Source organism: Sardina pilchardus, chromosome 9 (assembly GCF_963854185.1).
Source record: "Sardina pilchardus chromosome 9, fSarPil1.1, whole genome shotgun sequence".
NCBI lineage: Eukaryota > Metazoa > Chordata > Actinopteri > Clupeiformes > Clupeidae > Sardina > Sardina pilchardus.
The window spans coordinates 8,277,694-8,295,446 of record NC_085002.1 but is presented as its reverse complement, the minus strand read 5'-3'; the positions used below and the strand labels follow the sequence as shown (position 1 = coordinate 8,295,446).

General features: G+C 50.2%; 1 protein-coding gene across 1 annotated transcript in view; it reads left to right on the top strand.

The window, feature by feature from the left end:
• Window positions 1-17,475, top strand: part of plxna1b (plexin A1b) — a 198,971-nt gene extending 181,496 nt beyond the window's left edge. Inside the window, 10 exon segments of the mRNA XM_062545585.1 lie at window positions 1,166-1,231; window positions 5,588-5,734; window positions 6,468-6,627; window positions 7,457-7,560; window positions 7,672-7,768; window positions 8,796-8,986; window positions 11,075-11,244; window positions 11,416-11,628; window positions 12,115-12,265; window positions 13,726-17,475. Coding sequence (XP_062401569.1) covers window positions 1,166-1,231; window positions 5,588-5,734; window positions 6,468-6,627; window positions 7,457-7,560; window positions 7,672-7,768; window positions 8,796-8,986; window positions 11,075-11,244; window positions 11,416-11,628; window positions 12,115-12,265; window positions 13,726-13,821 — 1,395 coding nt within the window. The 3' untranslated portion in view covers window positions 13,822-17,475.
• Window positions 17,476-17,753: the final 278 nt, after the last annotated feature.

Below are 17,753 nucleotides of genomic sequence, written 5' to 3'. Positions count from 1 at the left end.
CGCTCATCTTTCTCTACCCCTCTTCCAAACACCTGTCTCCTGCTCTCTCCATCTCTCTCCATCGCCCACTATCCCTCACACACACCCAGCCTCTCCCATCTCTCACTCTCCCCCTCTTTTTTAGAGCATCCCTTTCTCCTCTCTCTCCTTCCTCTCTCTCTACCCCTCTTCCAAAGCCCTGTCTCCTGCTTTCTCCATCTCTCTCCATCTCTCCCTCTAACCCTCACACACTTCCAGCCTCTCCCATCCCTCACTCTCTCCTTCTCTCTCTCCTCCTGTACCTCTCCCTCAGTTCCGTTCCTGGGTAAACTCACTCTGAAGGAATGTATAATTAAAGAGAGGGCGCTGAAAAACAAACTGTTTCCCCAAGTCCCTTCCTCCACGCCTCTTTTTGGAGCTGTTAACAGATTAGGAGTAATAAAGGCCACTAATTACCCTGCCTTTTAATTACCCTCCTTCTGAGGGACCTTCCAAGGCTCCTTATTATGCTGCAGGTTCCCAGATTAATGAGAGAACTTACTGAATTATACTAATTGGTGTGTTTTTTAATGAAGATTGGTGGTTGGCGTTGTGTTTTTTAAAGCGCACACATGAGAGAGGGAGAAAAAGAAAGAGAGAGAGAGAGAGAGGGAAAAGGTTTGGTTTATTATTAGTGCTAATTTATTTGTGTGGTAGTACGAGCTGTTCTTTGAAGGCTTTGCCGTCGCTCGGTGCCGCTTGCTCGCTCGCTCTCTCGCTCACTCGCTCACTCACTGTCGCCGGCTTTCTCTGAATAATTTTGTTTCTTGCTCAGTGTGCTCTTTGATGTTTTGGGGGGGGGGGGGGGGGGTTGCAGAGTGCCTTGCACGCTCACTGCTAAAGGAGGCTCATTTTGGAGTGGCTCCATCACTCTGGTTGAGGCCTGTCGTCACTTAGACACACACGCACACACTGACACACACTGCCATTGTATTTTAGTAACAGTTCCCATTTGTGAGAAATCAGCATTTCTTTTTTGTTGTTGTTGTTGTTGTTTGTGACTTGTCTCTGGCCAGCACATTGGTCTGCTTGAATAGCGCTTGTCCGCTGTTTCGTGGTTGTCTGGTCCACTTAAGGGGTCTGGTCTGAGTCCTCGCCTCCACTCATCTCTACTCTCTTCTCTTTTCTTGTTTTCGTGTCCTGCAGGACGGAGTCTGTGGCTGAGAAAATGCTGACCAACTGGTTCACGTTCCTCCTCTACAAGTTCCTGAAGGTGAGTTGGGGGTCTTGGTGTGGAGGGTCTGGCTTGGGAGGTTTAACCCAGTTAGTACAGGAAAGACCAACTGCAGACCCACTCTTGATGCCTTTATATGGAGGCGAAGGGCCATATTGTGAAAAATGAAATGAGGGAATTCACATCCAAACAGAGAAGCTGGTTACAATGACGACATAAAATGGAAAAAGTAGCCACACGCTCCTCTCTCTCTTTTACTATTTATTAAGCTACATTTTGGCGAGCAGCCTTCAGCAGGATTGATGAAGGCTATTTGCAGAAGCATTGCTTAATAAATAGTAAGAGAAAGGAGTGTGTGGCACAGGGACTTATGGCATGGCTTTGAAATCTTTTTATTTACTACATCACTATCCTTCTAGAGGAGTTTTCTTCTCTATATTATTTTCTTGTGTGTATGTGTGTGCGCGCGCGCGCGTGTGTGTGTGTGTGTGTGTGTGTGTGTGTGTGTGTGTGTGTGTCTACTGTGCAACACAAACAGCTTGCGCTCCTCTGTGTTTGTTGCCTTCCCTGACCTCCTCCGCAGCACAGGGTCACAGGCGCTTGAGTGGCGTGACTGTAGGAGCAGGCGACCATATGTCTGTAGTGTTGACGTCAGCTGTGACGTGAGCAAGCCCTCAGCCCTCTCAGGCATCCCATTCCTCCGACTCCACTCCTGCGAACCCTCAGAGAGAGAGGGGGAGAGATGAAGGAGGGAGAGAGAGGGGGATGGAGGGGGAGAGAGAGAGAAATGAAAGAGTGGGACAGGTGAAGGAGTGCAGAGCACAGAACCTGTTTTCCACGCGTTTTCATTTAATAAATCATTCATCGTTGTGCGGCTCCGCCGCCGATGCCTCTAATGCGCTAAGACCTCAGAAGGGGCTTTTATGCAGAGCTCTCTGCTCCGCTCACAAGCAACACAAATGTTTTAAGTGCAGCAACGGCAGACCGTTGCGCTCCCATCTTAAACGAGTCTTGTTTACATCCCATAAAATCCCGCGCGTTCAATAAAAAAAAGCTAGTAGCTGCATCTCCCGCTCTCTCGTGTGTTTTCCTGAAGCTCTTGATATCGTGAGATCAAGCCTAGAAAAAGCCTGGAAAATGTTTTCTTGTTTTTTAAACACAAGTTGTTAGGCAACATTTTTATTAATTCCATCCATCAAACAATCCCAAACGAGAACAAAAACGGGGAGTACTTTGCAACCCTGCTGTTTAATAAAACCATGTCCAACTCTGTTGCATAACCCTGCACGGTTAAAGTGCTAAAGAGGCCGATACCTTGAGAGGATCTCTGGCGTCTCTTAAGAAGGTGGACGGACTTCAATGGATTGATGATGCTCTGCTCGATGTTTGGTCTCCGTCCAAAGGCAAACCGTTTAGGAACGGTGTGATGTATGTAACGCTTTTTTGAAGCACCAGGTGATGGCGGCTACTCCAGCAAACTCACTTCAGACGAGACTCCCACTTCATCCAGCAAAAAGATTAGAACTCCGAGGGCGATGTTTGGGCCTCTCCTACCTTGTCGCAGATGCGCGCGTTCAAGCTTTATCATGTCGGGTTCCGTTTGTTGTAACAAGTTGAGGGGGCGAGCTGGCACCGGCTAACCAGCAGCGCTATCCGCCGCCACTTGGACCGGCCGCTCGGCTCGGCTCGGCTCGGCTCGTCTGTCTGCCGCCGATCGCTAGCATCTGTCTGTTTAATTAGCGCGGGCGCTAACGAGGCAGCGAGAGCATATGGAGGCGGGCCGGGAAAGAGGGAGGAAAGGCCGGACGGATGGATGGGGGCGTCTGGGAACGAGACCAGAGGGAGACGAGTCTGGTCTGAGAAAGAGAGCCAGGGTGCCGGGGGCCTTCGGGCGGTCTACGGAGGCGAGAGACGTCGCTGTCCGAGGTTGCTCTCGCTTCCCGGGGCACAGGTGAGGCGGAGCGAGGAGACGTCGGCAGGAGCCGCGAGTTCCAGAGCGACGCGGTGAGAAGGGGGGCGAGGGCAGAGACGAGGCGGGGAGAGAGACGAGTAAGAACGGAGGAGGAACGCGAGCGCTCGGAGAGAGCCGGGAGTCCGATTAGCCACACGTGGTGGGAGGAGGTGTGGAGAGACGAGAGAAAGAAAGAGAGAGAGAGAGAAGACTGAAGGAGCAGAGGCACTGAGAGCTACGGAATGAGTGAGTGAGTGAGTGAGTAGGAGGCAGTGTGAGATTGAGTTTAGCCAAGCACGAGAGAGAGAAAGACATGAGGTGAGAGCGATAAACGGAGAGAGGGAGAGAGAGAGAGGAAGAGAGGGAGAGAGAGAGAGATGGCTGAGCCCGCGTCTCATTGCCTCTTTGACATATCTCACGCGCTGAAGTGCTTTCCGGGCACTTTTTCCCTCACAGTCGTTAACCTTCTATTAACTCCTCCATCAGTCGCTCCTAGTGCTTTCCCCCAGTATACCCCTCAGCCACTTCCTCTCTCTCTCTCTCTTCCTCCCTCTATCTCTCTCTCTCTCTCTCTCTCTCTCTCTCTCTCTCTCTCTCTCTCTCTCCCTCCCCATGCCCCCGGGTGTGGTTGTGCAGGCAGGCACCTGGGGAACGTCCATTAAGCATCTGTCAATCTGCTCCTAACCCGTGCCCAAGCCCACAGCCCATAGCCCATAGCCCGGCTTCTCTGACTCCTCTAATGCCCTGGCTGCAGCACACATGGGCAGTTTATCTGGGCTGGAGGAGGGCAGCTGTGTGGAGGGAGAGAGCCTCAGGATCAACCAGCGCCACGGTGATCTTCAGAGGGTGTCTACTCTGCACGGCCTTCAAAGGACCTCAGTCACAGAGCCACACTAGCGCTCTGCGTAGGTGGGACATCCTAAGATCCTAAGATCCCAAAATGTTCCACTGATTCTAGCATTGAAAGAGTCATTCCTCTCTCGCTCTCTCTCTCTTTCTCTCTCGCTCTCTCTCTCTCTCTCTCTCTCTCTCTCTCTCTCTCTCTTAGCAATTGTTCATCAGATGGCTATCTATCTGGAACCATTTCATTTTCAAAACGGCATTCCTAGCCTCTCTCCAACTCTCTCAGAATGGGACAGATGTGCTTAATGCGCTGTCATTATTATTTGGCCCACTCAGGAGACAACAACAACAACAAGCACAACAAAAACAACAACAACAACAACAACAACAGCAGCAGCAGCCATTTCCACAGCATCCCTGCAGCCAAAAGCCTACTGAGATCATTACAACTGGACAGAAAGCCCAGAGCTGGAGGGGTCTTATCTTGACCTGTTGGCCCGACAAGAAACAGCCAGAGAGGGAGGGGGAGGGGGAGGGGGGGGGGAAGCCGACCCAGCCGTATGAAGGCAAAGGGCTGATTTAGTTCAGGCTGCCGTGTCTGTGTGCGGAGGCTGTTCTAATGGTGAGTGGGGTGAGCGGAGGTGGGGAATGGATGGCTTTTTAATAGCCCCTCTCACCATCTCACGGAGCAGGGCTACAGAGCCACCGCACCACACCGCACCGCGCGCTCCTCCACCGAGAGCCTGACACCGGGAGAGGTGTATTAAAAAGCCCTCATTACCCACACAGGGGCTGTTGACACTGCGGCTTAAGCCGTCAGAGGGAAGTGTGTGTGTCTCTGTCTCTCTCTCTTTCTCTCTCTCTGTCTCTCTCTCTCTCTCTCTGTGTGTGTGTGTGTGTGTGTGCCATGGCTGTGTTTGTGGGTGTTTGCACATGCTGAAAAAAGTATGTGTATTTGATTCTTTCTGTGTTGTGTGTATGTGTGTGTGTGTGTGTGTGTGTGTGTGTGTGTGTGTGTGTGTGTGTGTGTGTGTGCGCGCGCGTGTGTGCGCGTACGTGTGTGCGTGTTATGGGGCTGTTGAGCAGCACAACAGCTGCTCTGCATCAGTGACTGCCTAATTTTATGTGTGTGTGTCTTTGTGTTTGAGTGAGTGTCAATCTCCAGCGTTCACACTAGCATTAAATGGATGCTGTCTTACTCCTGTTGCTTAAGCCCCCTGGTTTGCGCTCTGCTTATTCCTTTACTTTTCTTATTTTTATTCTCCCTCTCATACGATTCTCTCGTATTGTTTTCCCTCCTCATTGGCCTGCCGTTCCCTCAGTGCCATTAAGCCTCAGCAGTTCAGATGCTTTATGCTGCACTCCAGGTAGTGGTCCTTGACCTTGCATAAAGTGCTGAGTCCAACAGCGTTATGTGTTTGTATGCTTGACCTCTCCTCTGTTTGTGTGTGTGTGCGTGTGTGTGTGTGCGCGTGTGTGTGTGTGCAATTATGTGTGTTAGAAATGTAGAGGCATGTGCGCGCTCACACTGCTCTCTCTCTCCTCCATCTCTCTCTCTCTCTCTCTCTCTGTATCCCCCTCTCTCTCCCTCCGTCTCTCAGGAGTGTGCTGGCGAGCCCCTCTTCATGCTCTACTGTGCCATGAAGCAGCAGATGGAGAAGGGTCCTATCGACGCCATCACCGGCGAGGCCCGCTACTCCCTCAGCGAGGACAAGCTCATCCGCCAGCAGATCGACTACAAGACCCTCGTAAGTAGCATCCCCCCCCCCACCCCCACCACCTCCACCTCCACCCCCATAATCCGCCCACAACCCCCCCCCCCCCTCCAGATTCTCCATCCTCACCCACTCCACTCCAGCCTCAGCCCAACCCCAAACCCCATTGTTTCCCTTTGCGAGTCGCTTTGGAGAAAAATACACCCCACCCACGTACAGCCTCCACCTTCTCCAGACTCTCCATCCTCACTCACTCCTCCACCCACCCACCCACAGACTGCTCTCAGCGGCCCTTTACTGCATCTATCTAGGGGCTGAGTGCGAAGTGCTATCTGCAGATTCACAGTGCTTGGTGGGATGGGGTGGGATGGGGTGGGGGAGTGTGGGAAAGCTCCGGGGTGTTTCGCTAGTGCATTTTCCGAGCGTCGGCGGCGGAGTTGGGAATTCAGGGGGGATTGCTCCGCCGTGACATCAGGTCCCCGGAGCCCTTTCCCGCGCGCGCTTCGCTTAACTCCCAGGGTCAGGGTTGCTCTGCTCTGACATCAGAACAGTGGCTTTTGAGAGGCTTTCCTGGCCGCTTGGGGCAGCGTCTGTGGATCCACGTGGGTGTCTCGTCACCCCCAAAGCACGTACTTCCCCCCAATCGTATTCTCCTGCGTGACGCTTTTGTGATGTCAGGCATCTGGGAGCGGCTGGCTGTGCCTGTCTGAGGCGCTCTGGTGCGGTTGGTCATGTCTAACTCAACTCCCCCCCCCTCCTCCCACAGACCCTGCACTGCGTGAACCCCGAGAACGAGAACGCGCCCGAGGTCATGGTCAAGGTGCTCAACTGCGACACCATCATGCAGGTGAAGGAGAAGCTGCTGGACGCCGTCTACAAGGGCACGCCGTACTCGCAGAGGCCCAAGGCCGGGGACATGGACCTGGGTAAGATAGCGGGTCCGTTTGGCCTCATACCTACTCTGTGTTGTGTTGTGCTGTGCAGAGCATGCGTGTCATGGATTAGGATCCATTGAGGGTTCTGGACTGGATACGGGGTTCTGCGCTTCTACTAAATTCAATTTCGGTATTTATTTGAATCACTTTGGTCCCACTGGGAGCTACACTCCTAGCACATTTCCCACAGCAAATGTAAGCAAACCACTTCTTGAAGTCGAGCAGCTGTGTTTGGAAAAGATTTTAGGAACATTTTGCAACACTTCCATTGCCTTTACACATTTGACATAGCACCTCACACACACACTCTCCCCTGCCACACCATAGATACCCTGCTCCGTGGAACTGAGCAATAATCTGTGATACAGCACATCAGAATTCACTGCGTAGATAACCGTAATCCTGTCCTAACCCTAGTTAATCTGAAAACTAAGCGTCAGCATGCTGTTCGTTGTCACTCTGTGACGGTGTGTTTTGTGTCATTTCACAGTAAGAGGGGCACACGCTACAGGCTGGCCCGTTTAATTCCTCTATATTGTCTAAGTGTTTGTAATGGATGTGACCTTTAGCACGCTAATGCATTTGATACAATGAGCAGAATCCAGGACCAGGCATGCTTTATTTAAAAGGCTGTTAGCTGTGCTCCATTTTAGTTACGAAAACCCGAGTAGGCCTAGTCCAGAGCAGAGACATGGCAGGGTGCTGACCAGAGCCTACTGTATAGTCCAGAGCAGAGACATGGCAGGGTGATGACCAGAGCCTATAGTCCAGAGCAGAGACATGGCAGGGTGCTGACCAGACGTGTGTGTCTCTCCTCCAGAATGGCGTCAGGGGAGGATGGCCCGCATCATCCTACAGGACGAGGACGTCACCACCAAGATCGACAACGACTGGAAGCGCCTCAACACTTTAGCCCACTATCAGGTAGCGCATAGCTCACACAACATCCACCAGTTCACCTGCGTTTTCTAAAGCTCTTGTTGGTGTTGTGCTCATCTAAAACCTGTCATGGTTTGCTTCTCTGTGCTCGTCTAGGTGACGGACGGGTCAGCCATAGCTCTGGTCCCCAAACAGAACTCCGCCTACAACATCTCCAATTCCTCCACCTTCACCAAGTCTCTCAGCAGATACGGTAAGATTCGCCCCTCCTCCCCTCTACCCTCACCCCCCAAAAGGTTGTCTTCTTTTTTTTTCCTCCTCTCGTTCTAGTTCTGACAGAGAAAATCATTTTTCTCTCAGATACACACACACACACACACACACACACACAGGAGCACAGCCTTACTTATACACAGACACACACGGTCTTGATAGAAATCAATAATAACTTGGCTGTGATGCTCTACTTCCATGGCTTAACTGATGTTCTAGTTTACTTCACTTTTCAAAACATCTCTCCGTCTCACTCCTTCACACACACTCTCTCACTCTCACTCTCTCTCTCTTTTTCTCTCTCTCTCACTTTCACATTTTCTCTCTCTCCTTGCTCCCCTCTTCCCCGTCTGTCTCCTCCTGCCGCTACAGTAAGCTATTTTAGGTGAGGTGTGTGTGTGTGTGTGTGTGTGTGTGTGTGTGAGGCACGGTGTGCGGCGCGGAGTGGCAGGCGACTAGCGCAAAGCCGGCGTGTGCTCGGCGGTGTCCCGTCCGCTCCGGGAGTCTTTATTGGCCCCCGTGAGCCGATCAGAAGCCGCGTCCGCGCATGACAGCCATTAAATCCCCACCGTAATGTCCTGTGTGCCAGAATGAGGATCACTGTCGCAGGCACACAGAACCAGAGAGAGAGAGAAAGAGAGAGAGAGAGGGATGGAGTGAGGGATGGAGGGGAAAAGAAGAGAGGAGAGGGGGATTGGCACGTCACTTTAGTGACAGAGCATTGGAGGCGGAGTGGGAGAGAGGAAGTGACACGTCGTATTAGAGTCAGGGACGAGCGGCACACAGAATACCGTGGCCCAGTCTTATCCCACTAGACACACTCCCTCACACACACACACACACACTTTTTTCACCTTTCTGCTGTGAAGCAAAAATAGTAATGTACTTATATCTATTTCTCTCTCCATCCCCCCCTTCTATTCCTCTCTCTCTCTCTGTGTGTGTGTGTGTGTGTGTGTGTGTGTGTGTGTGTGTGTGTGTGTGTGTGTGTGTGTGTGTGTACACAGAGAGCATGCTGCGCACTGCCAGCAGCCCAGACAGCCTGCGCTCCAGGACGCCCATGATCACGCCAGACCTGGAGAGCGGCACCAAGCTGTGGCACCTGGTCAAGAACCACGACCACTCCGACCAGCGGGAGGGGGACCGTGGCAGCAAGATGGTGTCCGAGATCTACCTGACACGTCTGCTCGCCACCAAGGTAACACACACACACACACACACACACACACTCCGTGCTTCCTTCTCATGTCAGCCCATATGGTTCGGTATGAAAAGCAGAATGCTGGTTCATTGGCCAAAATAAGCCATTTTAGGTTTCACTGAACAACATATTGTGATGAAACGCAAACAAATTTACTCACAGCTTTGCATATTCAGCGAATGGTGTGTGTGAGAATGCTCAGACGTCTCCTCGAGTCCTTGTTTATTTGTGTATGGTGTTTGTTTACATGCTGTGAGCAGCTTGATGATTAACATTTTTCATAACCTTTTCATTAAAGCCCAATCTGGGTTGAAGCAGTGTTAGTTAATTAGGTGACTGACCTTTGCCTATTGACTAGTTAGGGTTGAGAATGTCTCTGTGTGTGTGTGTGTGTGTGTGTGTGATTGGGGGCTGGGGTGGTGTGTGGCTGTTTCCTCTCAGCGCCAGAAATCTCCTGGGTCTTTGGAGAGTGCCTCATTGACTTGCTGTGCCGGCACAGTTTGTCCGCGTAAACATTATCTCCCCACTGCCAGCACACACACACACACACACACACACACACACACACACACACACACACACACACATACACACACTCCATTTGCCATGTTGTTGCTCCTCGGAGTGGGGTATTTACAGGTTTTTGTGAGGGCGAAAACAACATGGAGCCTGTAATCCCTCCGTGTGCATCCACCGTCCCGGCTCCGCAACAAAAGGTGTCGACTCATTTGTTTATTTGTTTTCCCGGTGACATATTTTCTCCTCTTATAATTCGTTTACGGGCCGTAAAAGGATTGCAACTGTAGTACCAAACGGCGGTCGCTGCTGCCGCTGGCAGGCATACAGTACGTGAGTTCCGCTGCATTCCCGTTCCATCGCACAAACCACGGAAGGCTCTAGAAAAGGTCTGCGGTGTTCCACCTCTGCTTCTCTGAAGAGGCGTACCAGGGCTGCAGTTGCCATGGTGAAGGGCTAGAGATAGATGAGTCTTGGAGAGGCTTGTTTGCTCCTCACAGAGGCTTTAGCTGAATGATGTGACAGCACTGCAGGCTTCAGTGCTTTTAGATACAGTAGCTGTTGTTATTGGAACTTACTTAAACATCATATACAAGTAGCAACTATTTGAATGGTCTCTGTGTGCTGGACTTTTTCACTCGAGGTCACAGGGTATTGTCGACTACTGTGTAGCAACTCGAGCTAGATAAAACCGATAGTTTTTGTTTTGCCTTGTACTCAGTACTCAGTGACCTTGTGAAATGGAGATCGATATGAAAACTTGCCAGAATTTCTCCTTTCACCTCCAAATCATATGAGGAGGCGTCCTTTCGCACCCTCAACTAAAAATGGCAACGAGTAACAATAGTCTCAGTGCAGGCTATTGTGTAGCGGTGTGCTAATGAAGCCGTCTCTGCATTGCAGCCTTTGGCAGCTCTGTTGTGGAGTGATATAAACACTCAGTGTCAACACCGCTGGTGACAGAACAAAGGTGGGTGGATGGCGCTGAGGACTGCAGGTTCACGCTGGGCGTGGATGAAACCTTTTGGTGTGACTTTCGCTGGTTGCCTGTGTGTCTCATCAAGAAAATCCCACACAGTCTTGGACGTTTTTTTTTTGCTTTCGTCCCCATTAAAACGTGGATTAAAGCACCTTGAATGAGCAAGCCGTCTCTCATTGTAAGTGAATAGCACAAGGTCTGTGTGAGCCTGTGGCGGCTGGTCAACATCATTAAAACTTGATGACGGTCCGAGCTTTTACCACACACACACTAAAGTTTTTGTGTGCGCCACGCGTAGCCGCTAACAATGAACGGCCCTGCTCAAGGACACTGTAATCAACTCAAGCTCGCAGGTGCTAATGGGAAGGAGGAGGGGAATGTGTCCAATAAGGAATGAATGGGAGCTGGAGAGCAAGTGCAGCATCCAGACCACACGGGGGTCTAAGTGCCTATTGGGACCCCGGATCCTACCCAAGTGGTGGTCAACAGGAAGAGACCTTCAAATGATCATAATGAATGAATGAATGAATGAACAAATTAATGAATGAATGGTGAGTAGCCATTACTGATTCTGTCTATGTCTCTTCCAGGGTACGTTACAGAAGTTTGTGGACGACCTGTTTGAGACCATCTTCAGCACGGCCCACCGCGGCAGCGCTCTGCCCCTGGCCATCAAGTACATGTTTGACTTCCTGGACGAGCAGGCGGACAAGCACCTGATCTCCGACTCCGATGTTCGGCACACCTGGAAGAGCAACTGGTGAGTCTGGTGCAGCATCTACAATAAGGCCATTCTGTATGGAACCTTCTAGAAAAAAATCATTTCAGCTTTGTTCATGGTACAGAAGTTCTGCCTTGGAACATTCAAATGTTTGTTTGTTTCTTAAGCTAGCTCTGTAAATGTGATCGTTTTTTCCCCTCTCTACCCCAGCCTGCCATTGCGTTTCTGGGTGAACGTCATCAAGAACCCCCAGTTTGTCTTCGACATCCACAAGAACAGCATCACGGACGCGTGTCTGTCGGTGGTGGCGCAGACCTTCATGGACTCCTGCTCCACCTCTGAGCACAAGCTGGGCAAAGACTCCCCCTCCAACAAGCTGCTCTACGCTAAAGACATTCCAAACTACAAGAACTGGGTGGAGAGGTAGGCGCCAGGCAACGCTAGTCCACATCACTTACCTCACGTCCTCACTTGGTCTCTTTTTGGTGTTTTTGCGACTTGATAGAATCTTGAACGGCTCTGTACAACTCCTATTGTTTTCAAATGTGCCCTAGAAATGCATATGACTTGACTGAATAGGACGGTGCTTCTATGCTTTGCCGACAATTGGATGTTGTCAATTTTGATTTGAATAGTTTAATACTTTAAATAGTTTTGATTAGTTTAATAGCTTAATCATGTAAATACCTCCGTGCACGGCAGCCTATTCTCATGGGGCTGGATAAATGTGTGTGTGAACGGGTGAGCTAACAGGCATGAATTGGTAAAGTGCTTTGGAGAGAAGTGCTATGCAAATAGTCAATTTACCATTCCTCTCACCACTCGATAGTTTTAAGAGTTGAGCGTATTGAACTGTGCTGATTTGCTGAGTCTGTGTGCTGAATGTCCACTGCGCTCCTCCGTGCTCAGGTACTACTCGGACATCGCCAGGATGCCGGCCATCAGTGACCAGGACATGAGTGCGTACCTGGCGGAGCAGTCCCGCCTCCACCTCAGCCAGTTCAACAGCCTGAGCGCACTCCACGAGATCTACTCCTACATCGTCAAGTACAAAGACGAGGTGAGTCCTACACACACACACACACGCGCGCACACACACAAACACACACACGTGCACAGTATATTTGTCTCTGTCTCACTCTTGTTCTTCACAATAACACACTGACCTTCACAGATATTCTCTCCCCGCTCACATGGACAAGCACGCACACACACACACACACACACACACGCACACACGTGCGCGCATATGTCAGAGCATTAATCATATAATTAAAACCACAGATAAGACGAGCTACAGATTGCCCCACCTGTTGGGTGAGTGTAATCACTTATTTAGCGCCCCCATGAGAGCAAGAGAGAGAGAGAGAGACACCTGCCCGGCCCGGCCGTCTCCACACTGGAGTAATCACCACACACACACACACACTCAGCACAATTAGCCTGATTACGGCCTCGCGCGCGCAACACACGCTCGCCGATGTGACCTCGCACTCTCTCAGACATGTCAATGAGACCTGGAGGACACCACTCCAGAGAGCATCCCTCTCTCTCTCTCTCTGTCTCTCTCTCTCTCTCTCTCTCTCTCTCTCTCTCTCTCTCTCTGTCTTTTTCTGTTTCTTCTTCTCTCTGTATTTCTCTCTCTGTCTCCTTCCATTTCTCTATCCTTTCCTCCATCTCTCTCTTGCTCTCTCTCTCTCTCGCTCCCTGAGGCAGCTGTGTACAGACAGGGATCTTTCTGCTCCATCAGCCTGCTTTGGGGGAAGCAACAATTAAACCAGTGCGTTTCTGTGTTTGTATAGATGCTCATTTGAGCCATTTGTTATAACTGTAATTTCTGTGTGTGTGTGTGTGTGCGTGCGTGTGTGTGTGTGTGTCACTCAGTTACGGCCCTGATTAATGCATTGCAGCTGCTTCCATTAGGCACTTCCCACTTATTATTTGCGATTATCCCGACGCTAGATGCTAGTGCTGGCTGGAACACATGCACAGATGCATACACATTTAGTTTTTCATGCTGTACACACACACACACACACACACACACACACACACACACACACACACACACAGTCGTTGCTGTAGATGCCAGTGGCGTAGGTGCCTCTCTGTACCTCAGCAAGGAGCCTGTTCAAATCCCCTGGCAGCAGAAAGGCCAAGCTGACAAAGGGAAGAATGCGTGGCATTCAGCAGCCTGAGAACCAGCCAGATATTCAGCACACCTACGGTCATGTCATTTTACAGAGAACAGCCTGCTGATGTCTTACTCTGCTCTCCTTCCACTGCCTTCTCTCTCTCTCTCTCTCTCTCTCTCCCCTCTTTCTTTGCCTTCTTTTATCTGTCTGTTTTCATACCTCTCCTCTTATACCTCTTCCAATTATGTTATTCTGGCCATATTGTGTGTATCACTAAATTCCTGATTTTTTTCTCCTCTTTTTCACCCTTCACCATCCTCTCTCTCTCTCTCATTGCTTTTCACTCTTCCTCTCCTCCTCTCTCCTTTCGCTCCTCTCCTCTCAGATCCTGTCTGCCCTGGAGAAGGATGAGCAGGCTCGCCGGCAGCGGCTGCGCTGTAAGCTGGAGCAGGTCATCGACACCATGGCCCTGGCCAGCTGAGAGCAGGCTGGACTCGCCGCCGGCTCCACCCGACCTGACCCTGAACCCCCCCACCTCCAACCTCCAACCTCCAACCTCATGTCCCAACCACGTCGCCATGACAACCCCCCACCCCATCCCTCCCACCAACCAAGCTGCCCCACCCCAGGAGTTGAGGCGGGCTGGATCCAGATGGACACACATGTGGGCCCCCCCCCCACTCCCCACCCATAGACTACAGACTGCAAGGACAAGGGCGGAACACTGGAGGACACGCTGAGCTGGGCACACTGTGTGTGTATGTGTGTGTGTGTGTGTGTGTGTATGTTTAAGTTAGTGAGTGTATGTGTGTGTTGCTGCGCATGCATGCTCACACATATGTGTGTGTTTGTTTGTGTGTTTGTGTGTGTGTGTGTGTGTGAATGTGTGTGTGTGAATGGGCGTGAATGTGTGGGTGGGTGACCATTCTCAGGTCGACACACGCACGGCATCACAGATAAGCATTTGATTATTATCGTCGCTGTTGCAATTTTGTTTTTCTATTGTTTTTCGTTTTTTTTATTGTTCTTCGTGACGTTGCGTGGACGTTGCTGTGCGTCGCCATGTACCACGCACACGCGCATCCTCTGCCAGGCTTCGGCAGGAATCCAGAAGGAATGTTGGGATGTCGGTGAACTCTCCAGCCAATAGGAGGGTGTTTTTTTGGATCATGTGATCAAATGTGGGACTTGTGATAGGCCACGTGGAGTTTTAAAGACTGTGTTCATTCTGTTTATTTGTGTGTGTAAATGTAATCAGCTGCCCACTTTCAGCTCTTTGCCACTTGTGTTACTGCTGAATTTGCACAGTTTACAGAAACAAATACAAAGGAAAGATATAAAGATATTATATAGAAGATACAGTTACATTTTCAATGAAGCAGCGGTGGATAAAAAAAAAAGTTTATTTGCCATTTTAAATGTCCACACACACACAGTGAAAAACCAACCGAAACAAATTTGATATTTCAACAGAACTACATCATAAAAAAAGAAGAAGAAAAAAAAAGTTGTACAAAAATGATCAAAAATTTTTGTCCTGTGCCATGTTTTATTTGAATGTTGTTTAGTGCAAAGACATTTTGTTCGATGGAATGTGCTATGATTTGAATATGAACTTGCCTCGTGACTGAAAAAAGAGTGTTTTAGACTATTAGATGACAAAAAAGAACGAGAACAAGGGAGGAGAGACTGCAGGCAGGGAGAGGCTTGCAGGAAACAGGAACTTACGCTGGAAACTCGACAAAGAAACAAAACAAGACAAAAAAAAAAAATGGCTCTTAGAACACTTGAAATCACTGGGGTTTTCTCCAGGTATCTGGGTCCACCGGGGTATTTTTAAGAAACAGAACATCCTCACTGCACACACACACACACTCACACACTCACACACACACACACACACACACACACACACACACACACACACACACACACTCACACACTGCACACAAAGCCTGCTGCTTTCTCTCATGTCCCTGTGCTGGCGTGGTGAAGTGCGCTGCACTGCGGCCGCTGTGCCCCAGTGGGCCTGCCCCGTGCAGGCATCAGAAATGTGAAAGGTGAGAGGCCGGCTGGTAAATACCAGCGCAGCTGTCACTCACCCAGTGAATGATTTGACCCACATGATTGACATCCTCAGGCACCTCCCCCCCCCACCTTCCACCAGCTTCCTGACATTTTCTCCATCCTGCACACCCTCCCTCTCTCCCCTGACTCCCCTACTCTTCCTCCGCTCCCTGGCTTCCGTCTTTTCCCATTTTCCTTATCTCCGTTTTTTTTTTTCCGCCGTAGTTGTCACCGTGCTTGTCTCGGCCGTGCTCCCGGGCTAACGACGTGCGTTGGCCGCGCTTGTCTGGGCTCCCGTCCGCTTTGTTCCGGCAGGACCGAGGTCAGGGGTGAGCTGATTAGCGCCGCCGCGGTCGCGTCGGTCGGCGTGGCGAACGCTCGCCGTCGTCGCACGCTGCACCCGGCACAAGATGGAGGCGCCCGCCCTCGCGAGCGGAGTCTTCTCCTTCCCACACTCGCGCCGCTCTTCAGCTTGTGCTGCCGGGGAAGGAGAGGGAGAGGGAGAGGGGGGAGAGCACCAACGAGGCTGATCAGAGGAGGAGAGACACACACAGAGAGAGAGAGAGAGAGGCTTTGGCTTCACCTCATTACTGCTCCACACTCACTGATCAGAGACAGTCAGAGAGAGAGAGAGAGAAAGAAAAGAGGGAGAGGGAGAGAAAGGCAAGCAGAAGCTTGGAGATAGCAGGGTATTTTTCTTTCCATTTTGAAGTCATTAGCCAGACGAGGCTAAGTAATCCTTTTAGCCTCTGCTGCCCCCCTTTACCATGACTGTCTGTGTGCGTGTGTGGGTGCTGCACGGGACTTAAACTATGACTTTTATTTTTAAAAGAGAATTTTATTATGTGGAGGTCTTCTTGGATGAAGTTTGACTTTGATTACTGGATTATTTTGTTATTTGATTTGTGGCTTGTCTGATCCATTCTGTGCTGTATAATAGTATTTTGCCTTTTTTCTTTGAGTTCAATCCACAAATCCACAAATCCCCACCCCACCAGTCAGATCCAAAAGCTGTCATTTTTACTCTTTCTTTTTTTTTTGGTTATATTTGGCTCTCTGAAACTTGAAAGGATGTTCCTTCAGGGGTACGAAAAATAACATCACAGTCAATCAATGCACATCTCCAGCCCTTGTACTCAACCTAGGAGATTAGTGCATAGATTCATTTGATGTTACTCGCATTAGAATATTTTAAAGGTTTTCTGCCACATTTTTTTTTATATAATTATTGTTTTGATCTTCTAATTTATCCTCTATTGTCCTTTTATTTATTTCCAAAGTAGCCAAGCCAAACCGCTCTCATTCAGCCGTCTATTGAAACTCAAACTTCCCCAGTCTATTCAATCATGTTTCACATGAAAGCTTGATTCATTTTCAGCAAGACAATTTTTTTATATATATATCTTGCACAATGCTAGACTCCACTGGCGGCCATTTTAGCCTCTCTGATTGGCCTTGCCCATTTTTTCTCTCTCTCTGTTTTTTTTGATCTGGTTGAAATCTCTCATCACAAGCGAGTTCAGGAGGGGTCGGCCCATGACAAGGGCCCCCTGGGAGTCTGCCCAGCTGATGATGAGTCTGTTACTCTCTGAGTGAGTTTGACACTCTCATCCATATTTAACCAAGCCCGGGCTATAAAAAGAAGTGGCTCTCCGCTGGCTACACACTTTCTCCTCGTCTCTCCACTCTTTCCTCTCCTTACTCTCTCTCAGAACGCCTTCTGAGTTTTTTTTTCTCTCTCTCTTCTTCTCCTTTTTTTGCTGTGCGTGTATCTTTCGACCAGTCTAAGATCTCGGCTAATGGAAATGAATTACCTCGGAGCGCATGGGCGCAGCGAATTCGCCACCGACCAGCTCATGAATCGTCAGCAGTATGTGAACACACACAGGGTGACACATTATCCATGAAATCATTATGCTTTTTTTCCCCCCTCCCCCCTTTTAGTTAGTTCCTCGCGGCTAAAATGTCCCCCCGCTGAGGGACCCCGCAAGCCGCCTTTCGGCTAGAACCGTAGTGAAGCGCGATCTCTCAGAGTGTCTCCACTCCTGTGTTTGGGAGATGGGGGGGGGGGGGGGTGGGTACACTGCCCTTGGAGCAAACCCTGTGTTAGCAGACAGACTAGAGGCCCAAGTCTGCTCAGTGGAGACTTTGTGGAGTAGTTCTGGGGCTGTGGAGCCCCAAAGGGGGTCTGTGTGTCTGTGATGCCTGTAAGCGCTGCTCCGTGCTGGGCTGTGCGGAGGGTGAGAGTGGGGCTGGGTGAGTGGCGAGGCGCTGATGAGCCCTAGGCAGGTGTCTGTGAGGAGCAGTGGTGCTCGGGGTTGATGGACAGACTAAAGGAAGTGATTT